A 25444-nucleotide genomic window follows, 5' to 3' on the forward strand; every position below is an offset into this window, starting at 1 on the left:
GTCAAAGATAAAATTGTATTATAATCAAATTCTACTTTTTATTTCTTATTTATATTGAATTTATAAAATTCAAATAACGTCAAACATTGCATATTTCAATTTTTCTTTTTTATCAATGTTGCTTTATTCAGTAAAATTGGTAAAAAAGTAGCTCTTTGTTACCGGTAATATTTTCTAGTTTAGTACTTGACCAACGTAGAGCGCCACTCACCGTCGTCGGAGAATTCGCCTGCTGTGTAGAGTATACCCAGACTAGACGAAAAGGCGTCAAAAAGTTTGCGAATTCTCGTGTGTCCGACTGATAGTGGGTGCCGTATTGTTGCGTTACCGCGGATTGTCGCGTCTCGCGCGTGTGTGCGTACGTGCGTGACACGTACGAGGCGTGTACTTTTCCGGGGTGCGGTGCGTTTGCACAACAAAAAATTGTGATCCTCGGATCTTAATATGCTCGAAGGATCGGCCAAGTTCAGGAAAAAGAGGTGCTCCGCCTGAAGAGAGTGCTTGGAGCTGCGCGCATGCTTCTGTGCCTGCTCCTTCGCCATTTTGGAGGTGAATATCAATTTTTTCTCTGTTGCCGGAGTTTTTGATAAATTTCAGTTGATATACCGAGATCTGACTACGATGTCGTACATCCAAACACGGCAAGCCTTTTTGGCTACACCGACAATATCCCTCTACTGTATTTGCGGGACCAATCTGACGCGATTGCTTCGAGTCAGAGACCCAACCCTCCTTACGCCCGCATTTCTACCTCCTGCGAATTTCACTCGACCGCCTTCTTTACTTACCAACCCCAGTTTTACTATTATTTTGATTCCTTTCGCCAAAATGCTTGCTTCCTAAGAGTTTCACGTACTATTGGTAGTATTCAATTCGATCTTCTTTGCGGATCTTCCCTTTAAAAACATATGATATTTATTCAAGTCAAATGAGTTACCACGGATAGAATGGTGTGTTTCGTATCGAGGACCTCGTGATAAGTGTCAAGCACATTTTAATTACACAGGAATACATTTCATAGTGAAAAAAATATCTTTAATTGTATTCTATAAACTTACGTATTTGTATTTGTTGAACATTTGTTTGCTATCGAGCTTATTAAGAGACTTACTGCTGTTAATGTATTATAAAAAATTAAATTAGGCGAAATGTAAAATGAAGGTATGCAAATCACTGTGCATCATAGGGCACATAGTTATACGTTACACGCGTATTTATTTAGCGAAAAACAATTCAATTCATATTATATAAGTTTATAGAAATATCAATTAATTTTATTTTGTTCATTTTATTTGTTATATTTTATATGAGTTATAATTTAATACTAAATGAGATTAAAGATAATTTCTCTGTCTCTCTTTCATTCTTTCTAAGTAAATTTATACTATAAAATAAATTAGTTCTTAATTATTAATTATCGAAGTTACTGATATAATTTGTCTTTTTTCACAGATAGAATGTTAAATTTTGGAATGGACTGACAGAGGATTAAGTAACATTATAAAATTTAAGATAAAAGATTGAAAGACGTCTAATAGTGTCTAAAATAGGCCTTGGCTATTTAATTATTAATATTTTACTATGCCAGCTGTTCCAAGGCCTGGTAGCCTTAAGGACCCAGAGATTGCTGAATTATTTGAAAAAAATGATCCGGAGAAAATATTTGAAGACTTACGTGAAATCGGGCATGGCAGTTTTGGGGCTGTTTATTATGCACGATATTTGGTTACCAAAGAAATTGTTGCTATCAAAAAAATGTCATACGTGGGAAAACAAACTGTCGAAAAGTGGCAGGATATCTTGAAAGAAATTCGATTTCTTAGACAACTTAACCATCCTAATACAATAGAATATAAGGGCTGTTATCTCAGGGACCACACTGCCTGGGTATATATTTTTTTAGAATTATTTTAATTAATATTTTAAATAAATATATTCATAAATATATATTCATAATTAATTTCAATTAAATTCATTTTCTTAATTGTTGATGATAAATTTTGTAAATTAATTGTAGTTGGTAATGGAATATTGCCTTGGTTCAGCATCAGACATTATTGAAGTTCATAAGAGACCATTAAAAGAAGATGAAATAGCTGCAATTTGTGAAGGTGTGCTACGTGGTTTGCATTATCTTCATTCTCTTGGAAGAATCCATCGCGATGTCAAGGCTGGAAATATTTTACTTACTGAAAATGGTACAGTAAAATTGGCAGATTTTGGATCAGCGAGCATAAAGTGTCCAGCAAATAGCTTTGTAGGAACTCCTTATTGGATGGCACCAGAAGTGATATTAGCTATGGATGAAGGACAATACGATGGAAAAGTGGATGTATGGTCTTTGGGGATAACATGTATTGAATTAGGTACCAAAATGTTTATTTAATTATTATATTAATCTATTTTCATTTCAAATCATTTAAAATTATACCAAAATATTTATTGCATCATGGAAATATTCATTGTAATTTCAGCGGAGCGGAAACCACCTTATTTTAATATGAATGCTATGAGTGCTCTGTATCATATTGCTCAGAATGACACACCAACTTTAAATTCTCCAGATTGGTCAGATGTTTTTCGTCACTTCGTTGAAGTGTGTCTAACTAAAAGTCCAACTGAAAGGCCAGCCTCTGGTAAACTGTTATCAGTGAGTCTTTTACAGAAATTTTTATTTTGTCCGCAGTATATAAATTTTGTACTGCTTTACAAGTTTCATATAAATAGATATACTGTAGTTTAGTTAGTTGTTTTCTTATAGGCTTTCAATTTTACAGCATCAATTTGTCACCAGAACACGTTCTCCGCAAGTTTTAATAGACCTAATTCAGAGAACAAAAGCTGCTGTTAGAGAATTGGATAATTTAAATTATCGGAAAATGAAGAAGATCTTAATGATTGATACTGGTGAGACTGAAAGTACAGTTGGTGATGCTGATGGTATATTAAATTTTCAATTAAAATTTCATTTGAAATTGTATTCAGTTCTTTTATATTTATATTTTTATTTGTGTTTCATAGATACCCCTGATGAACAAACAGGTGGTGATAGTAGCAAGAGCAATTCAATTACCTCGGAGCATTCAATTCATTCAATGGGTGTTTCTGCAAGCTCTCAAAGTTCCTCCACCAATAGCCTGCCACTGCCAAATACTGATACAACAAACGATTATTCCATGGGATCTGTACGAAATAGACATAATCTGTCAGCAGGCGGTATCACTGCCAATCTTCTTGAACATGGTGCCAATAATTTTGCAACAATTAGGACAACATCAATTGTAACTAAACAACAAAAAGAACATATGCAAGAAGAAATGCATGAACAAATGAGTGGATATAAACGAATGAGACGAGAGCATCAAGGTGCTTTGGTAAGTGTTAATTTGAGTGTTCAAATATTATATAATTTTTATTCAATAACATGTTCATAATTATTTAAATAGGTAAAGTTAGAAGAACGTTGTAAAATGGAAATGGAATCCCATAAACAATTACTAGATAAAGAATATGAAACTCTTTTACAACAGTTTAGTAAAGAATTGGAAAAACTTCAATTGAGGCATTTGCAAGAATTAGAACGTAAACTTAAACAAAACCAAAATGCTGAGAAAAAACTTCACAAAGAAATTACAAGCAGACAGGAAGCAGATCGCAAAGCACTGGAAGCTCAACAAAAGAAAGATTACAAAGTAAGAAAATGAATATTACGTATTACATGTAATTATTATATTTTATTTAAACAAATTCGAAAAAGTTAGCTTCATGCTTCCTTGATAATATTTTATGATTAGGGATTTTCTTTTTCAAGGTTTACAAAGAAAGATGGAAAAAGGAATTATCTCAAGATGAAGTTACGCCGAAGCGACAACGAGACGCTACACTTCAGAGTCATAAAGACAATTTACGACAAATGGAAGCGCAAGAAGAGCAACGGCTTGCAAGAGGGCAAAGAGAATATCTTGATCTCGAAATTCGTAAATTCCGTAGAAAAAAGTTACTTGTTTTCCATAGTTTGGAACAAGAACTACTTCGAGAAGTTAGTATTGTATTTTTTCTTTATTTGGTATGAATAACTTTTTTTTTTTAATTTTTTTATCAACGGCGTTATTCATTTTTAAAGACATTTTTTAAAATATGTATATATAAAATATGTAAATATATTTTTTAAAATATTTTTTATATTCTAAATATATTTCTATTATACAGGAATTAAATAAGAGACAACAACAGTTAGAACAAGCACATAATATGTTATTACGACATCATGAAAAAACACAAGAACTTGAATATAGGCAACAAAGAGCTGTCCATACTCTTAGAGAAGATCAAGTTCATCGACAACATGGTACAGAACTTTCTAATCAGCAAGATTATATGCAAAGATCTGAACGTGATTTACGTAAAAAACACGCATTGGAACTCAAACAACAGCCTAAGAGTCTTAAAGTAAGTAATAGACCTTAATCTTTTAAAATTTAGAAATCGTAATGTATACAGCATTGAAAAATTATTAAATAAATTTTAAATCATTTATAAAGTTTTTTATCTTTTTTTATTATTTTTAGCAAAAAGAAATGCAAATTCGAAAACAATTTAGAGAAACATGTAAAATACAAACACGACAATACAAGGCATTAAAAACTCAAATATTACAAACAACGGCTAAAGAAGAACAAAAAACTGTTATCAAAAAATTAAAAGAAGAACAAAGAAGGAAGTTAGCATTATTGGGTGATCAATATGAACAAAGTATTGCTGAAATGCTCCAGAAACAAAGTATACGTTTAGATGAATCACAAGAAGTTGAATGCCATAATCTCAAGGTAAAATACTGCATTTATTTAAAAAGTTACTAGATTTTAAAAACTTTTTCTTCAAAAGTTCTTGTTTGAATATAAAAAGGAATTTATGTTATAATTTTAGAACTTAATTTAAATGACACTTAAAATAAATATACTATAAGTATTAGAATCAAACCATTATAAATCTAATCATTATTTTTTATGTGTTTTATAGGAAAGATTGAATTATGAATTGGAAATTTTAATGGCGTATCAATCTAAGAATAAAATGCAAGCTGAAGCGCAAAGAAATAGAGAACGTCGTGAATTAGAAGATCGAGTATCAGTTAGACGAGCTTTGCTTGAACAAAAAATGGAACTTGAAACTCAGGAATTCCTTCGTGAACGTAGTGAGCGAATACGTTTATTACATGAAAGACAGGAACGTGAATTACAACAATTTGATGAGGAAAGTGCAAGAATAGGATTCAGGTATGTAATTTATAATTTAGTTTTTATTCGATTAAATGTCATAAATGTTAACAGGATAGAAAAATGTTTTAATTGTTCATTTCTACATTTCTTTTTTTAAGTAATTAAATTTATATTAAGCTAATCACTCATTGCCATTTTATAAAATAGAAAAATAGATTTAAGAACTTTAAAAAGAAATATTGTAGATGTGCCTATATACATTTTTTCTTCAAATTATTGCAGTGCTCTGGCGATAGCTGAGGCATCAAAAGAATCTTATCCAGACGATGAAAGCTTTAGTGGCTCAATGTTAAGTCTGGCTCATAGTAATAGTTCTACATCCTTCCCCCCTAATAGTCTTTAATTTTAATCATAATCAATTAATAGAATATGTATGTATGTACGTTTGCCTGTAGTGAATGCATAACGAGCCTACCGATGTTTAATTCAATGATTTACATACATAGCAAAAGTTGGCTCGTTATATGCATCGACCCAAACCTAGGAGGTTTGTTAGGGTTGGGAATGTGTATTGGACTGAAATTAATGTAACAGCATATTTTTTAATTATCAAAATATGTCAATGTGATCTATCTGGAAAGAGAGCTTCATATTGAAGAAGAACTTAGATGCTTTTTGCAACGTTGTAATATTTATTAACCATATCCAAATATCTTGTGAACTAAATAGGATTAAAAAAGGAAAAATCTTTTAAGTATCAGTCTCATCTACTATACTGAAAAATAAATCTTAATGTTCTTGGGCTTAAAATAAGCCAGCTATTATAGCATACAGAAAATTTTATATGCGACTACAGAAAATGTTTAGAGACATTTATTTATCAATATCTTGCAATTATAATAAAAACAGAAAAAACAGTATAATCATAATGCTCGAATTATTATGTATTTGATTTTGACTGATTGAAGATTTGAAATAAGAACAACACAGGAATAATATTTTCGGTAAGATTTTAACTTATCGGAGTCTAGTATTAAATAATCTTACTGATAATTGCATGTGTTGACCTTTGAAAACCTTATTTCAAGCTTTCAATGACACTTAGTCTGATTTAATAAAAACTGAGTGAGTCGATTTATTTATTTAATTGCATTTTTAATGCAATTAAGATATTTACAAAGTGACAAACTAATGAAAAAATTTAGTTACAATATCTTATGTTGTAGTTATAATAATGCATTCATAATAGATAATATTTGTTATTTCAATGAAAAATTAATTTCTAAAATTGAAAGACATTTTTTTACTGTTTTATACAATTTGTTTTACATTACTAAGGAATGTCAATATCAAAAATTAAATTGATAATAAAATTATTGTTGAATTACCAAAATATGATGGTGTCCACTTCAAATTCCTTTCAACATTGAAATATATTTTTTTGACTTTAATTTAATATTATTGCATATGGAATTGTGAAAAGTGTTTACATAATTGGTTTACATTGGTTTCTTTTATTAAATACATAATGCATATTTTTTAAAACATCATATTATTATATATTTGATATAAAAAATAAGGAATTTTACATTGAAGAATATCTAAATTTATTTAATAATGTTTGCATTTTTTAGAGAAAAAACAATGTGTTAAATAAATGTCATATTTAAAAGTTTTATAAATATTTTCAACTATATGTTTTGGAAACATAATACTGTTATTTTAATCTTATAATTATATTTTCAAATTATTTATAAAAATTTAATGATTAACATGGAATTAGTATTGTCTAATTAGAATTTTGTAATGTAGTGAGATTAGTTCACAAATTTTGAATCAAAAAAACAAAAATAATTAAATATTTATTTTCTATTTTCAAAATTTCTTTCTATTTCCAAACTAAAAAAGAAAAAAAATAGAAAATAATTTAAATGGTGTTTTTTAAGTACCCAAGTATACATATAATGCTATATATGTATACAAATAACATATTAGAAATAAATATTTTTCTTACAATAACAAATTTCTTATTATATTCAGAAAAAAATAGAACGTGCCAGGTTTCTTTGATTATACATATGTTTCTGATATTTCAATAGATCAAATAAAATATATGTGATGTAAACAATATTATTTTATAAATATTTCTTAGCACATAATTCAATTTAATTTAAGCATTTGTATAAAATAATATTTACCAATGAAATTATTATTAATATATTATTATTATAAATGATATATTAATAGTAATATAAAAATAAGTGTAACATTTGTTGTTACACTTAACGACCCATTTGATTTTTCTTGATCTTATTAAATTAAATTTGAATTTATTAAATTATATATATTTTTTCTTGCCAAAATGAATTTTCAAATATTATTTTAGCTTGTATGTTACTTTTAGCATCACAAATTTTTTATATTAATTTTCCAGTTTTCAATAAAAACTTCTTTCATTGGTGATTATAATAGTATTATTGTTGCTTCTATTATTAACATTTCAGTTATATTATATTATATTTTGTTGTAATTGTCCAAAATTTTCATCCAGTACACATCCCAATATTGTACTTTATATTGTAGCATCTAATTTTTTTTCTTTTTTCCGTTTAATACATTTCCATGTACTTTTTCTGTTTTATATATATGCATATATGTATCTTCATTTTCGCAAAATATTGACTCCGAGTTCGGATGATTGTGACTATTCTATTTAATAATATTTAATTGATTATAAATACTATTAATGATATCTTCCCTATAATGTAAATAACGAAAATAATAATATTTTCATTAGTAATTATGTTTATTTTAATAATAATTGTATAACATATAACATGTTGAGTTACCTATTCAATATTTCAATATAATAAAAACTTACATATATATATATCAATTTATATATTACATAACTTGAGCTATTTTTATAATAAAATATTTCTTCTGAGTAAAAATAATTCTGAATTAATAAAAAACTTTAATTCTAAAATAGTGAATACTTTCAATTATATTGTTTTCTAAAGAATATTTTGCAATATTAAAAGTTTAATGTAAATGATAAATAATATTTGTCTAATATATTTTATCAATATTAAAAATGTTATTTATTAATAACAATTATTTTAAAAAGAAAACTTCCAGGATACATAAATAGAATATATTACAAAAATTAAGAATGTGTTCAATTATAATAATAAAAATGATCAAAATAAATATAAGAAAAACATTTATATATTTATGTGTTCAAAATATTTAAAATGAAAATAGTCACAATCAACTGGATCATTTTTTTATAATAATACAATATGTAAATATATACACACGTTATACATTAGAAAAAATGTAGCATTAATTGCAAGAGCATTACAAAGCATGTAGCATTACATACTAGTATCTCGTATAAATTTTTCTTTTAACTACTCTTAGGAGAATACATGAATACAGTAGAGTCTTTTAATGAATTGATATAATTGGTAATAAATAATTCAGACTAATAGAGACATCCGTGTTATATATCCGAGTAAATAAAATAAGTCATAACATTTCAATCCTAGTCCATAGGCAATCCATATATCTTTTCATAAAATTATTATTATAGATTTATAAAGAAATATCTTTACATTGTAATTTATGTTATAAATACATTTTATTTAAGATAAATTACTTTAATATTATGTTAATAAATTTGATTACTAGATTTATTCTTAGAATAATTTTTCTATTTTATATAGTTAAAAGAAATTCAAATTGTAATTTTAACATGAAAGTTATATTGTATGTAAAATATTGTTATTTGATTTTTTTATAGGACTACAATTCATGAAAAATATAGAGAATTTAAACTTCAAAAAATTTCATATTTATATATGGATTTATAACAATTGTACCAAATTAAGGGAGTGAACAAGAAGGAAATGATTTTATGCTTTATTGAACTTAAAGTTAAAATTTATATATTTTGAATTATCCATGACTTATAATAATATACATAGGAACAAAAAATTTAATAACAAAATTACATGTAGCTAATGATAATTTAAAAATTGTATTAGAAGTTAAAGTACTAACAAAAGTTTATTCTTTAATGATTTCAAATTTTATAGTTTGTCAAAAAGTCGAAAGTGTATATAATTATGGATTGCATAAAAGGATTAATATATATATATTTTTTTTAAATAAAATTAATGATTATAAAATTGTAAATAAAGAATTTTTTGTATTTTATTTAAAATAATATTATAAAACTAATATTGAATTTGAATTAATATGAAATTTTGAGAAATATATATATAGATCATATTATTTTAATTAAAATTTTATATAAAATAAGCAAATAATATGACACATATTTTAATTATTATAAAAATTTTAATTATTAATATTAACGTTATTATTTCTTAATTATCTTTTTTTAATGTCACACGGATTCTCTACAAGCCTGATTGTATGTATATATTGAAGAAAGAAACGTGACTTTTTGGCCATGTGACTATTATTATAAAAAAATTGCTAAATTTAGAATACTTTTTGTTGTTACTAGCATTTTGTAAATATTCATTTACTATATGTAACATTTTGAAATTGAACTTTAATTATGAAAAATAAGATTTAGTATAATAGAATTTATTGAATTCTCCAAAGCTATTAACTTGGTAATTTGAATTTAAAAGGTGATATACAAGATAGCCAATCAAATATAGGCGTGGCATATCAGTTATCAATTACTAATTAATACTTGTAATCAATATAAATATTTGATTAGTTTCTTTCTCACCTATTTCCATCCATGTGTGATTTTTTAGTTTATCATAGTATATTACTAATATTGTACTAAAATGTATATTTTTTCAAATCAATTTGAAAAAGAAAAAAGAGATTTAAGCATTATTTTTATATTATAATAAAACTAATAAAAAAAATATTGCTTTTGTTAAGTAATAAACGTGAATATTCTAACATCTATCATATATAACTTTTGGCTTTAACTAGATAATAATTTTATTTTTTAGTAGTGGTATTTTTTAACATGAAAAAATGTATAATGTAATATGAGGAATATATTCATTGTTTAAGAATTGATCAAATTTCATAATATAGAAAAACACTTCAGAACACACATAGGCGGAGATTTAGGAGAGATTTTGTGGCAATATTTGTACACTTTATGTGATTAAAAAAATAAAATTGTATGCAGAGTTGGTAGTATAAATTGTCAATAAAAATTACAAATATTAGTGGAGGAATGATAAATTACCAATCTGTCTTTCACTAAATAATCAATTAAACTTCTAATATTATATTATATAAAGTTATTTCATCTTCTATTTACTGAAAATGTATGCATAATGTATTTGTAATATTATTATATAAATGCTGATTTTTATTAGAATTTTAATTCATAAGAATCAAATTACACTGTCAAATATAATTTTTAATAATTTGATCATTAGTAGTCAATTTGATCATTAGTTATCAATAATATAGTTAAGCTTTTTACATTGATATTACAGTCTTAATATGAAATATTATAATAGATATAATATAAAACTAACAAATTGCAAAACGTTATTATTGATTTAATAGGTTTTAATAGATTTTGCACAATATCAAAAATTAAATTTTAATAATTTTAATTTTAATAAAATCATTCTATATCAAATGATTATGTATTATATGATACTGATGTATTATAATGTCTTTAATTATTTAAAAGATAAGAGAAAGTGTTGAAGTTCATTGGGTTAATAATTTAACTGTAACATTAAAATGAAGATTAATGAAGACAATTTTATAAATAATAATTTTTTCAAATCTTTTCAAATTTTTTTAAATAAAAATAAATTTTGTGCAAGGCAATGAAATTTGTAGATTATCATTTAATTCGGAATTTAAAGCTACATTATTTGAAAATATTTTTTAATCTCGTTATTTCATTTTTAACAGTTTATATTTTTTTTAAAGATATTAAATAATATTACTTATATTCTTTTGAACAAAATCTAAAATTGTTATTCTGATAAATATTTTACATATTAAATTTATTTTTAATTTTTAAAATTAAAATCAATTAATTAAGATAAAATTGTCTGATATAATGATATAGAATGTTGATATAAAAATTACTTGACATTGAATAATTAAATGTTAAAATTTTTATACTGATACAGAATTTTACTTTGACTTATTTTATTCTCTTTTATAAAGCAATATATTTTTGTCAATATCTTGTATATATATTTGTATATTGTAAATATTCTTATAAAGATTTCATTGATATTTATTTCTGTGTTCTGAAGATATTTTCTTTCTATTTTCAATGCCATTGAACATTCAAGTCCTCCAATGTTGCGCCATTCTTTATTGTAAAAAAATATGCTGTATGTAATTTGAATTTCATTTCATGTTTTACTTTTTCTATTTTTGAAACGTATCAGCATTATAAAAATAATGCTACACGAATCATAAAAATTTTTAAAAACAATTTAAACAAATTAAATTTTTGTATTATATAATATTTCATACAATGTTAATGTAATGACTTTTAATAAAATGTACGTTGTAGATCATAAGATAATCTCATTTCATTGGCTTTATATTTTTAAAAAATATGTTTAAAAATAACGTACATAATGATATCTTTACGTACATCTTTATCTTCCACATTTGACACATTAAAGAGAAGTAAAAAACAATATAATAAATATTATATAAAATAAAAACAATATTGTTTTAAAAAACAATATAATAAAAGTTTAAGCAACACTGAAATATTTTATTAACCACTAATTGCATTAATGAATAGGAGAATACAAAATGTGCTCATGTAAAACATTTTTTTCTAATGTAAAATAGTCTAATTATCAACAATATTTGATATTACAATGACAATTATTATTTTATATCATATATATATTTATAAAGTTTAATTAATAAAGTTAATAACTTTACAGATAACTACTAATATCTTTATCAGGAAAATATAGTAAAATTAAACATAAAATGCAAGTAAGACCTGTAATTAATCTTTATTTGTCATAATTTCCGTTTTTATTTTGTAATGTATGTAAATTAATATATTCTTTAAATCATACAACTAGAGAGAAAGATATGTTTAAACAGTTCAAATTGATCAAACTTGATATATTGATTATATAATAAAAGTAAAAGATGTTTGATAATTATTTGTATTTTGTAACCTTCCCATCTTTTTTATTATGAACTATTTAAATGAATAACTAGTAAGAAATAATTTTAGTAAAAGAGATATAAATTTTCAAAAGTACAACGATCAATATATTCATCAATGTATAAATATATTTAAATTGACAATAAAAATATATCATAAAGTGTTAGAGTAACAAAGAAGTTCAAATTTTATTAAAATACATTTTAGTAATTGCAATACAACAAAATGCTACAATTAATTTCATATTGAGCGCTTATTTTATACAGTTATAAACGTAATGTGTAATATAACAAATATTTTTACATTATGTAAATAAAAAGAATAAATTGTATTATACAAATGCAAAGATCTGTAAATATAAAATTTTATTTTGTTGGCGAAAAGCTAGTTGGACTTAATATACGAGAATATGTTTCTCTGATTAATGGTACAGTATATGCAACACATTCATCCCATCCTGGAGATCTCCATGCACTCTCACGAGTTTCCATTCGTGCTTGGAGATTTTTGTAACCTAAAAATTAATATAGCTTTGTATATTTAAACATAAACATATAAAAAATAAATATATATATGTATCATGTAGTTTATATTGTTAATTTAATACATGAGAAATAAACAGAAAATATTAACATTGACACCTACACCAAATATGATGGACATTATATAGTCTACCAATTTGTGAAAAGAAGCCAGCGAATGGTTCATTGTTGTTACGTCTATAATTGATAGCTTTTGCCCAGTTATTACCCCATTCTATCATAGTACCAGGCTGTAGTCTATAACTACGTATTTCATATATATTTGAACCATTTCGTTTTGTAAGAGGAGGCCAATAACTAAATGCCAATAAATATTGTAAGTAACGTGATCGCAGATAATTGCCATTCTCTTTGAATAACTGTTGATATGCCTAAAAGGAAACAGCATTATATAATATCATGTAGAATATTTATTTTATAAATATATATTTTTAATTCCCATACTTTGTCTTTACACAACTCAACTTGTGTGCGATCAACGCTATCATAACCACCAGAATACCGCCACAGATGTAAAGCTTGATCGATATCACCAGCCAAGACAGTCCACGAACCAACAAGTTCCAATTTCAGTTCAGACTTCTTGGTGTTTATAATGTTAACAATTTCTTCACTGTAATATCCCAAAATACAAACATGTCCCAATATAATTTTCCTAATATAAATAATTCTCTGTGCATGCCAATTCTGCGACATAAACAAAATCTAATATTTTTTTGAAACTTCAGAAATGTATTTGGAAAGAATTTTTGTGCATGTTTCTAAATGTGATTGCGATTTAATTACTTGACACTAAGGACAAAAAATATAAATAAAGTTCACTTACTAATTGGCCAAATATTTATCAGTGGAATCAGGTCGAATATTGTGCGTGTGCAAGGCGTAAATAACTCCTTTATCTGACAGCATCCTTGAATGAGATTCTTTGGTTGGCTCGATTTTTCTTACGAAAAGCTTGTTTATCCATCCTTCGTTGATATCCTGTCGGATCGATGACCTTGCAAAAAATCTACAACACACACGATGTGGCTATTGCCCTAAAAAGCCGCCGTTTAGATACTAGCTCGCGTAGACTATACACGAAACATATGAAAAAAGGCCTCCTCAAGATTGCAGTCGTGATCGCCTACCGGCTGGTAATAAATGACGGTAGTTTAGTATTGCCGATCACCGTGATCTGTGTGGCTTTGAATCTTCTCAGAACGGCAGCCATTCTTACTGGATCCTCACGTACAGATCTCTTCTGGTTTGCATCCAATCAAGATTAAAGCCCAATTTCGACAGTGCTGCAACTAAATACGCGGCGCTTTCAATTACATTCTCGGAGAAACCGATCGGTACTGTTGGTCTACTCTTATTTATCTCCATCCGCGATTTCTTCTCCTCACGTGAAATAATACTTATAACAGTGAAAAATACACTTGTCTGATAAACTGTGGAATTTAGTGTCACAGCGCTTGCGTCTTTTAAAAAAAATATTTTATTCTTGTTGCAGTAATGACGTCAAAATACTTTCATTCGAATTTATCTTTCCTGATGAAGCTAGATGTAATAATTTGCAATAATGATATTTGACACGAAAAGAAAATTAGCATATTGCAATTGAAATATTGCAATTTCAACTTCTGTAAGATAAGATGAATGTAATTTAGATTTTTTGAAAGATGGAAAAAATAAAAGAATGAAAATATAAGTCAGTGTTTAAAAATGAAAGAATTTGTAAATAGTAAGTATCAATTACAAAATTTAGTATTCATGCGATAAATATTACATAAAAAAATTTTTTTAAAATTTAATATTTATGTAATAAATATTACATACTCCGTATTAATTTGAGGAAATGTACTAAAAATATTGTAATATTGTAAATTTTTGTTCACATTGCAAATACATTCATTTATTTTCAAAAGAAATAAATAATACATATATCGATAGATATTATTTATTAATTGTAATATTATTAGAATGTTAATTGTAAACTAACAGATTTTTATTTGTGTTACTTAAACAATTTTTTTAACATATACATATCTTTTTTAAATCTGTGTAGTAATATATCATGATATGTCATAGGTCTTCATTGCTAATCATTATATTTATTTTCTTTTGATAACATTATTTTTGACGTTGATGTACAACCCATAACGTTATGTATAATCCTAACCTTGAAAAGTTTGGATTAGGTTAGGTTAATTCGAATTCTTTACATGGGATAAGTATTAGGTTAAACAATAATATTGTCAGTTATATTGATTTATAATTATATTAATGAACAATAATGAGTTAATAGTTAGTAAAACGATGATTAAATTTTTTCCTTTTGATGTGATATCAAACATTTGTTGTATTCTTATGTTTATTTTTTTATTATTATTATGATATATTAAAGTTATTATTCAAATTTAATGTAGTGTTGTGTAATTTAATGCATTGTATTAATGAATTAAAAAATGGGAGATGCAGAAGTTATAGAGCACTTTTATGGCGTATATTTGTTATATTGTATGAATCCAAAATACAAAGGAAGAACATATATAGGATATACAGTTGATCCTTGTCGTAGACTTAAAAAACATAATGCTGGAAAAAAGCATGGAGGTGCATGGAAAACAAGTAATAGAGGACCGTGGTAATTAAATAATTATTAAAGACCGTAAAGTACATTACTTTTTGTTGTGTCAATTGTATATAATTTTCTAATAAAAAATAATTTGTTTTTTTTTTTAGGAATATGGTGTTAATTATACATGGCTTTCCAAGTAGTACAGCTGCACTTAGAGTACGTTTATTCAATTTCATAAAAAAACAACTATGTACTATTTTAATCAATTATTTTTGTATCTGGAACTTATCTTTATTTCTAGTTTGAATGGGCTTGGCAACATCCTCATGTTAGTCGGCGTTTGAAACATGTACCTAAGAAGAAATCACAGCAGAGAGTGTTTGAATTTTGCTTATTAGTTCTGTCGGAAATGTTAAAAGTTGGACCTTGGTGTCGTTTACCTTTAACAATTCGTTGGATAGATTATGAATTTTTCGACAAGTATTCTAGTTATGTTTCAGCGCCAATGCACATGCCTATATGTCATGGAAGAGTAATTTCCAAAAAGATTAAAAAAACAAATGATATAGTAGAAACACTAGATAAATTGTCTATAATCTGTTTTATTTGTAATGCACTTTTAGAAGAGAAAGAAGCAGTTAGCTGCATAAAACCTAGCTGTTCATTAGTAGCTCATTTAATTTGTTTAGCACAATTATTTTGTAAAGATAATATGATTTTACCAATTGAAGGTGTTTGTCCTGTTTGTAATACCAATGTTTTATGGGGGGACTTAATCAGGAAAAAGATTGGTTGTTATGAAAATTTACAAGAACTTTCTTCTAGCGATGAAGATTGTACTTAACATATTATTTGAATTTTTTTAATTGTCTACAGTTTTACGATTATTTAATTACTACTATTTTTAATCTTTTATATATAAAAGACAATTGTAAATAAAACATCGTTGTATTTTTATCATGTGTAAATAAACAATTAAGTTAATAAACTACTATCACTAACTAAAGATAGATTGTTGCGATATTACGCAGTTTGTTATAGTTAATAAAAATTTGTTCGAATATAATTTTATTAAAAGTACGAAGTTTGCAAAGTTTCATTGTTTATGTGCTGAATAAATAGAAGCATTTGTTAAAATATTTAATTTTTCATGAGCTATATACAAAACATGGATAAAAATTGAACGTGAATAGATTTAAAAGTGTTAGCTTCGAAATATATTCACATAGAATGCAAATTAATCGTATAAAAACGTAAAATTTATTATAATTCTTAGTTTTGGCATGAAATCATTCGAAATCTATTGAGTAGAATTTATAAATCTTTCTACGTGTATTTTATACATCATATGGAATATAGAAAGGAAACTTAGAAATTCTAATTGTAAAAATGCAATTACAAGATTATAAATTGATCTTCTTAAATAGCTTTCTTGGCAAAAAAAATTTGATCTTTGATTCTTCCAATTTACGCATTTTATATTTTCAAAACTGCGCGCGCAATGATTTTAACATTAGTGAAGACTACAGCGCCAACGGAGCGGTGGAATTTCGCAATTACGTATTGCGATTTTCAAATATAATCGATATAATCGATCTAGTATTGATGTGTAACGTAAAACCGTTAGTTTTAAGTGGGAACGTGACAGAGAACGTAGCAAGGAGCTGCTCATCCAGAAATTGTCAAGTAAAAGCTACCGGTAAGACTTGTTTTATTATCGAATATATTTACAATTTAAAATAGTGGGCATTATTTAAAAGAATTGTTACATACTTGTATTCAATCACGATCGTTATTTGTTACAGATAATTCCCACCGGATTTAACGGTTTCTGTTTAGTGATATTTCCTCTGGGTCACGACTACATACGAAAAGTTTCAAAAATGAAACGAACTTTATACTGGTGTATTGAAACAAAAGGGCGTATCTGCAACTTTCGCTCAAATCAAGTCATCAATGCCAAGTAACACAAAAATAGTTTATCTATACGTATATAAGAAAATTTTAATTGCATTGAAACTAACAATATAATAGTTTATATTTCGAATGTATGTGAAATCGATGCTTGATTGTTAAATATTGAAGTCTTTTTGTAAAGTCGTTTGACAAACTACCTTTTGATTAGATACGTCTATTTGAATATGACAGTATTCAGTCACGAACTACTCTTTAAAATAAAATCAAGTTAATTGTTCTATAAACTTTTTTCACGAAATTATAACAATTTAAAATATTGACAATTTTTTATCTAATATATGAATATTTTCTTTCTTTTTTAAGAATGTCTCATGAATTTTGTGTATTTGACTTAGACCAGGGTTTTTTAATTTTTTATTCCAAATTATCATTTTGCGTGAAACGCGATTACAGCGCTCCAACGGTGAAATAAGCAATACACTTCCTACGATTCTCGAACGTAATCGATAATCGATTTTTAAGCGGGAGACCTTTAATGGCGGAAGGAAGCACATTTCATCTGTAAAAAAGAAAGTGTCATTCAGTGGAATCATCCAGAAATTCTCGGGTACAAATTTAAATCAATAGCTATTAGCTTTGTGTTTGTGTTGTGAATTTTTGAATTAAAACATACATTTTCAATTAAAACTTGAATTAGACTTCAATTTGTCGAGATTTGGCAGATTACCAAAAAAGTGTATAATTTTTAATCCCTTGAAGTAAAGGATTAAAGTAACCAAATAATTATTACACATGATTTTTAACAATCAAAGAGATAATAGCATATAAACATTTAAATAGAACATTATGCTAAAAGTTATTTATAATTTTATGTTAAAATTTAATTTCAATTCTAACTAGTAGAAATAGTGTAACCTTGTAATTGACTAACTCATTGTTATATACTGTATATATATATATATATACATATTTTATTATATGTTTTTACACATACAATTCTATTATTTCTTGATATTTTAACTTCATTCTGCGTAATTCTTAACAATAATTGTATCAACAATTATTTATTGAGAATGTATGTATGTATGTATGTATGTATTTAATAGTTAAAATAATAATTTTACTACATAATATAATGAAATTGTTCAGTTCTTAAGTAAAGCAAAACGTAGAAGGCCTTGAAGCTCGAAATTCGAAGTAAAAAAACAACAACACGAACACAATGTTTATGTTCGTCTTAATTATTGTGCCTGTTCGGACAGGATCACTCCATTCCCTACTACTTTCTTAACTGAACGACGAGACGTCATTCAGCTGTGGAATTTCGTGACAACAACACATATTACGTCGCATTAGGTTCGTAACTTTTTCTAATCTATCGGTAGCGTTCTTTCGATGGCGTCTCTTCTTCGATATTCTTTTACTTCCATTTATATCTCATTAGTAGTATCATTTAATTATGGGCGTGTTTAACAATTAATTGAGACAACGAAATCGTGTAATGCTTTGAAACTTTTTGCACCAATTTTTCTTCATTCTAAAATGATACAAGCAAAATGTTTAATTGTATCTCCAGATTCCAAAACATGAGATTAGTATTTAAAATTATTCCATTTTTTATTATATATATATGTGTGTGTGTGTATGTCAGAAAGAGCTCTATTCGTATTTTACAAATTCATCAATTGGTTCTATGTTGGAAACGATAAAATCAATACTTATAACGGGATTTCTTATTTATTGAAATATATTTAGGGACGAAATATATTTAGAATGCGCTCACAGTGAATTCACAGAGATTAATTATCTTATGATTAACTAAAACTAAACGCACGTAACTTGAAGTTAAAACGGGGGGAGGGGGGAGGGGCTCTAATAGTTTACTTATCAACTAATTATCTCTGCAGTTTAGTTTAGACCGTGAAATAAAGAAAGGAAAGAAATTCGTACAGCCTAAATTGAACTGTAGGTAGTTCTTAGCTTGATATCGTTTTACAAACATTAAACCTTCATTACATGAAAGCAACTCGGCATTCAACTTAATGAATGCCGAGTTTTTATTTTATTATACATTAAAAGGAGACAGACGTTCCATGGTTCAATCTCAAACTAAAATTTAATCTTAATCTTAACACTAAAACACAAGTATGAGCTTGAACTATGGAACTCTGTCCCCTAAGCAACGATCGCGTTAACAATAAGTTCATCTCTCGCACAATTATACAATACGTACAATGCATACAATGCATACAATCATACAATACGTACAATATATACAGTAGGTTTTGGCACCTATGCTTTCGTCAGGAAGACAATACCAAAGAAACAAAATCATATGACTTGCTTTGGTCTTTAATCTCAGGATTGTAGAACAAGATTTGGTTGCGTTGGACTTGATAATAAGAAAAACGTAGAAACGTGTGTATTTTAAAATAACTCTTTATTGAAATAACTTTTTACAAACATCGAAGCTTACATTCTATGCAATTATAATATGTACGTGTTAAGAGGAAAAGACATAAGTTTTTGTGCATTTGCCTCTTTTTTTCTCTGAGGTAATTATATATTATAATCGGTAAAGTAGCAGTAAAAAGTAACGTTCTTTTTGTCTTATTTATACTTTATCATTTTCTATAATTTAAACAATAATTTGAATAACTGTTCCATAGTAATATATTTAAGAATACACATGTACATATTGTCGAAGATATATGCAGAATTCTGTACTTTAGTTTACTGAAATTTCAATTTTAATCGCTACATTAAAATGCTAAGAGAGCTTTAGAGTCTCCGAAGCGAATGACAAAAATACACTGAGTAATAAATTTATTCTATGTCTCGTGTATATTACTATTATCAACAACTCGGTTTTAAAAAATTATAAGAATGAAAAATAATGCTATTTTGTACATATAAACATTTCATAAATGTGTCATTCATTGATGTTAAATGTATCCATTCTGAGGAACCAAATTCCATACTCGTATTTTCTAGCTGAAAAAAGGAATTATTCATTATCTCATTTACATAACTAGGACTATATGTCTGCAAGAAAGCAACAAATCATATAGATTTATCAGTCTTTATTTGTAACTAATCGACAGATCAAAATATATTTATATGTATATATTTGTGTATATATGTATATGTGTATGTGTATGTGTGTGTATTCTGTTTAAAGACGTAACATTATTCGACAGGGAGGGAGACAAGAAAATTTCTCTGTTTCATTGATAATTACAATCGCAATTAAATTGAAAACTCAAATCAAGACCAGCTTGATCCTTTTGTGCGAGCTTGCTTACATCGAAATTGAAACATCGAAAGTGAAACGACGATCATTCTCGAGATTTCAATTAACAACGTACACTCCTTGTGCGCACCTCGATCGCGTCAACAAGCATCTAGATTTCTAATTTCGAATATTTTTTATTTTTTTTTACTTTAAGTTCGCTGTCAAGTGCATCTAGAGTTTTTTTATTTCAACTCACTACACGAGGCCACGGAATATTCGAAACGCGCAACCTCGGGGCGTGTGGCAACGTTGCTCCATATATTCTTTCTCTCTTTGAAAATTCAGAATCGTACTCGCGTCATACTTATATAATCGATCGAACAATTACTCGAACGTTCGTACTTTCGTTCATTTGTTCTCGAAAGGTACGCAACTGTGTCGATTTCGTGAAGTTCAGGCACATTGACGTTTCAAGAACACACAGCGAGGGTAGAAACTGGAAGATACGAAGGAAATACCAAAGCGGAAGTGGAATGAAATAGTAAGGGGACAAAAGGAGGAAAGAGAGGTCGAGCTTCTCGGTTCACTTTCGATAATTTCTACGGAAACATTAATTCACCTTTGAATCAGCGTTCAATTTTACGCGAGCATACATTAAACTGCTTGGAACGAAATTTCAAATCACCTGGTAAATGGATCTTTAAATTCGCAATAGTTGTTCAACAACGAATGAAAATCACAATAGTCGATGAAACGTATTGCAAACTGCAAGCTAAACGATAAAGTTATTAGGGTGAAAATTTATTTTATGCGAAACGTACTCGTCGAGTAATTAACATTACTTCCGTTACGTTGTAACGTCAACACGGATGGCAAAACTTCCGAGAAACGATTGAGAAACTCAACGCTGTCTAGAGAATCCCGTATCGTGGATTGCAAGTGTGCAAGTTCGAAGATAAAAAATAAACGACACGCTGATCCTCTTAGCCTTCCAGTTTGTCCACTTTCCTTTGCGTACAATCGTACATGAAAAATTGCACATTCCCTCGTTGACCACGTTGCTAGTTCTAGTATTGATATTCATCTTTCCTTTCTCTCTGTCTAATTTAATTTAGTAGCTTCGTGTGGTAGCACAACTCTTTTGGTAAGACTCGGCATCGTGACGTAACTCTGGGAATTATCATCAACGTCGTGACTCTGAGACAATTCCGGGCATTCCGAGATCGGCGACGTCAGGCATTCGTGGATGAAACTACAAACTGTATTTACGTAGGCGTCACGATAAGTAGCATAGTGCTTGACGTGAGGGGAATTCGTGAAAAGCACCAGCTGCACTCGTACGCCACGTTCTGCACGTCGGCTGGCGAATTTTTCGACGTCCTTAAAACACGGGCGACGATTATTATACAAATTTACGCGTAGTTTATTGTAGATTTTCGGAACTAATTTTACTCCCAAGGATATATATGTACGTACCGATGCCGGAATCAAAGTATCAGCGTTCGAGTAAAGAAACAATTGGGGCCAAGAATAGGACTCCTCTGCAAGACCGATCGGATTCGTTTGCACTGGATAACCACGTCCAAGAGCGTGAGCGATCACCTAAATAATCGATCAGTTTTAGCTTTCGTTCAATTTGTATTATTAACTATTTCACCGTCGTTGACTGGTATTTCTATTTATTAATTCGATCGTTCTGACGACAAGGAAACTCGATATTATTTTTGAGATTATTTAACAGTAAATTAATAGAAAGTCTTTAATTTGAAATTTCACGAATAAAGGAATCACTTCAAATTTAAATAGTAAATAGCAATGGATTTGACATAACTATAGATATTTCATACTTTTGTGAAACCAACGAAGAAAATTATTTCATCCATTCAATATCTCGTATATTTTCATTTATGAGGTAAAGATCCCCGGTATAATAATATCTTTGTTAATACCTCTAAAAACCAGAGTATCGAGAGGAAGATCGTAATGAAGAAGGACATCGGTATGTTCGTAAGCGGATGTCCTCCGATGATTGCACTGATTGCCTTGAAAAGAGTAGTTAATCTTCTTTCTCCTGGTGCGCTATCAAATATCACTCCTTTGACCTACAATTTCAACATATGTTAATGCATGAAATCACGTGCAACAATAGGGTAGGGGGGAGACGTTTGAAAGGTGAAGGGTGAATAGTATTTTTTACCTTAAGCGGCGAGTTAGCTTGTTGCATGGCAAGGCTTACATGTTGATAGAGAAACGCGCCACCGTTACTAAAGACGTGGAAGAATATCGGGTGTTGATCTAAACTCTTGTCTGTGATCACCTGGATCAATCGTTTGCCAATGTAAGGCATCTTGTCTCTTCGCCAAAATAGACATTCTACCGGTGCCGTGTATCGTAACGTGATGCAGCTTGAAAAAAAAAAGAAATGAACATTGTTTATCGGTGTGTGTTAAATGATTTGAAGTTTCTGTTATATAGAAGTATCTTGTAGAAAGACAATATGAAGAATGATTAGAACGTATTTTCTATTAACATTACTAGCAATAATGCATTTGCAATAAAGCATTAAATCAATTGATAGCGGTGTACTATAACAGTACGATATAATGTGGAATAAAAATTCGAATAGCTCCAATTGTTATCGATTAGATAAACACTATGGTTGCACGATTTGCCGGCATTTTCCACCACATCAATTTAACAACTTCATCCTAACTACGTGTCACTCAATTTCACATTTTCCCTCAAATGTTCTCGCAAAACATATACATACGTGCGCACACATGTGTATATCCATCCTCCTTCAACCCTTACTTAATCAAATCGTTATTGTCACGCACTCGTCATTGAAGAATATCGTCGTCGCGTAAAAACGTATTGTTTACAATTATATCCTCAGCTTTCAGTCGTGTCAAACAATGGAAAGAAAAAGCAAGGAATGAACGTATTAACGAAACGAAAAGCGAAACGAAAGTTGAAGCGGACGAAGTTCTGGCGAGATATCGTTACCTCTTCTCTTCGTAAATCGCGCTGTACTTGGCCAGATATTTGTCTTGACAGCCGGCCCATCCTAGCAATACTATCACCGGTCGTTTGTCCTCTTTGTAAACGAACACGAACTCCTCGCGTTGGTCCTGACTGCCGGTGGTTAACGTTGGATCCTTCGGGGACGGCGGAAACGACGGGAACATGATGTAGTAGTCGAGGTCCTCTTGATCGCTCATCTTTCCGTCCTCCTTTCCGCAAGGATGTGAGAGAAAGAGGGAGAGAAAGAAACACACAGAGGGCGAGGGGAACTGCGAGAGTATCGAGGGGCGAAGGACGAAGAAAGCTCGAGAGGGCGAGAGGGAAGAGAAGGCTCGCAGCGGCAACGAAAGGGAGGACAAATCGCCCCTCTATCGCGACGGGTCCTCCGTTCCGAGTCGAGCTTGCGTGGTCGTGGCCGCTGTCGAGAGTACCGAGCTGCCGGAGGATCGATACTCAAAGGCTTGTATAGTTGTACGCCAAAGCTAGGCGTCCACGAACGAGGAGGTTGACGTTTCAACGCTGGCCGTGGACGTCTCTTTACGCCGAGAGAGTGTTTTCTTTTTCTTTCGGGTTGTCACCGTCCACGGGACGGCTTTGGTTAACCGAATTTTTGCTGATCGATAGCGAGTATCGACTTCGGTCGATGTGATTCGTATTAGACGACAGACGATAATAGACTATCGGTACTGATACCAACGTTCACGATGCTGCGATGCGTCACGTTATACATTTGTATATACATATGCAAATAATTTTATGCATTTTAGATGATATACGGAATACTACGACTGGTGATGATACGATAGCAATAATCATTTTTATGGAATGTAACGTGCAGTGGTAATAATGTCGGGTAAATGTTATAAAATATCCAATCCGCAATGTAATGGTAGTTTCTGTTAACTTAGACTCATATTTTCAAAAAAACCTATTATCATTCGTTTGCATTGCTATATATATAAGTGTTATTTTATATATTCTTTTCCCCTAGAGATATTCGAATAAAAATGAGATCTCATGAGACAGGCCTAGTAATATTTCATTCGAAATATGTGATAATATTCTATTTCAAAAATATTATTCAATTCACAAACTGTATTTATGTATAATCGAAATCTCAAAAAAAAAAATCCAATTTTTATTCATTAATTTCATTATTTCGCTATTTGTTTTAGATCTTAAAAATTCTCAAACTCAGACTCAAAAAATTTCAAAATCTTCAAACTTAAAATGTCTAAATTCTAAATAGGTACCAACCACAACTTCCCAGACATCAGGTTGTAAAATCCTAATCACGAAATTTCTTCAGAACGTCTAAATCATATATTTTAGACCTCAGACTCCGTGATTTCAATCTTAGAATCGTTACGTCACAGATTCCGGGATCTTCAAGAATCGAAAATTCGCACTGATTTTTTAATATGTTGGTATTTTAAAGCATGGAATACGAAGTCCCATGAGATGCAAGGTCTATTCACGTACCTTGTCTATGCATCTACGTTATCAGTCGTCGGTATAGAAGAAATTTTTCAAATCATTTTAAATTCGAAAACATCCTTTTCTTTATCGCAACATGTTACTAGACACATATTTATTAAGAGTTGATGCTGTCAAATAATTTTCTAAAAGAACAGCTATTAGTTTCTATTTTCCCTGTGGGTATGAAAGAACACGTTTAGAAAGTGGTGTCCTCTGTTCGGATCGGTTTATCCGGAATATTGTCAGCGGGCAGGCGCTGGACCGTTTTCTGAGGCTGCG

General features: G+C 28.8%; 4 protein-coding genes and 1 long non-coding RNA gene across 7 annotated transcripts; 2 read left to right on the plus strand and 3 right to left on the minus strand.

The window, feature by feature from the left end:
• Positions 1–93: 93 nt before the first annotated feature.
• Positions 94–1205, minus strand: LOC122534899. Its single transcript, XR_006308013.1, has 2 exons — positions 1059–1205; positions 94–896 (listed from the first exon to the last, which is right to left on the minus strand). It is a non-coding gene; the product is annotated as an uncharacterized LOC122534899 (long non-coding RNA).
• Positions 207–6361, plus strand: LOC122534898 (serine/threonine-protein kinase Tao). 2 transcript variants are annotated; one of them, XM_043665962.1, is made up of 12 exons: positions 207–549; positions 1453–1887; positions 2018–2366; positions 2475–2650; positions 2778–2940; positions 3022–3374; positions 3447–3692; positions 3812–4039; positions 4210–4449; positions 4569–4826; positions 5020–5276; positions 5502–6361. In XM_043665962.1, the coding sequence occupies exons 2-12, from the start codon at positions 1582–1584 to the stop codon at positions 5620–5622; spliced, it is 2697 nt and encodes an 898-aa protein (XP_043521897.1). In that variant the 5' UTR covers positions 207–549; positions 1453–1581; the 3' UTR covers positions 5623–6361. The 2 variants fall into 2 exon arrangements, with proteins under 2 accessions (XP_043521897.1, XP_043521898.1); XM_043665963.1 differs by having other exon boundaries at positions 1457–1887.
• Positions 6362–12568: 6207 nt separating this feature from the next.
• Positions 12569–14416, minus strand: LOC122534902 (protein NipSnap). The gene is made up of 5 exons (XM_043665966.1): positions 14078–14416; positions 13774–13956; positions 13392–13560; positions 13051–13318; positions 12569–12919 (listed from the first exon to the last, which is right to left on the minus strand). Exons 1-5 carry the CDS (start codon positions 14158–14160, stop codon positions 12771–12773), a joined length of 852 nt encoding a protein of 283 aa, XP_043521901.1. The 5' UTR covers positions 14161–14416; the 3' UTR covers positions 12569–12770.
• Positions 14417–14974: 558 nt separating this feature from the next.
• Positions 14975–16418, plus strand: LOC122534903 (structure-specific endonuclease subunit slx1). 2 transcript variants are annotated; one of them, XM_043665968.1, is made up of 4 exons: positions 14975–15301; positions 15511–15576; positions 15675–15726; positions 15812–16418. In XM_043665968.1, the coding sequence occupies exons 1-4, from the start codon at positions 15216–15218 to the stop codon at positions 16352–16354; spliced, it is 747 nt and encodes a 248-aa protein (XP_043521903.1). In that variant the 5' UTR covers positions 14975–15215; the 3' UTR covers positions 16355–16418. The 2 variants fall into 2 exon arrangements, with proteins under 2 accessions (XP_043521903.1, XP_043521902.1); XM_043665967.1 differs by lacking the exon at positions 14975–15301 and having other exon boundaries at positions 15326–15576.
• Positions 16419–20498: 4080 nt separating this feature from the next.
• LOC122534907 (transmembrane protein 53) lies at positions 20499–24358 on the minus strand. Its single transcript, XM_043665971.1, has 5 exons — positions 23669–24358; positions 22860–23067; positions 22612–22764; positions 22139–22264; positions 20499–22042 (listed from the first exon to the last, which is right to left on the minus strand). Exons 1-5 carry the CDS (start codon positions 23881–23883, stop codon positions 21764–21766), a joined length of 981 nt encoding a protein of 326 aa, XP_043521906.1. The 5' UTR covers positions 23884–24358; the 3' UTR covers positions 20499–21763.
• Between the last annotated feature and the right edge of the window lie 1086 nt (positions 24359–25444).

This window comes from Frieseomelitta varia, unplaced genomic scaffold (genome assembly GCF_011392965.1).
Source record: "Frieseomelitta varia isolate USP_RPSP 00005682 unplaced genomic scaffold, Fvar_1.2 scaffold_648, whole genome shotgun sequence".
Classification (NCBI taxonomy): domain Eukaryota; kingdom Metazoa; phylum Arthropoda; class Insecta; order Hymenoptera; family Apidae; genus Frieseomelitta; species Frieseomelitta varia.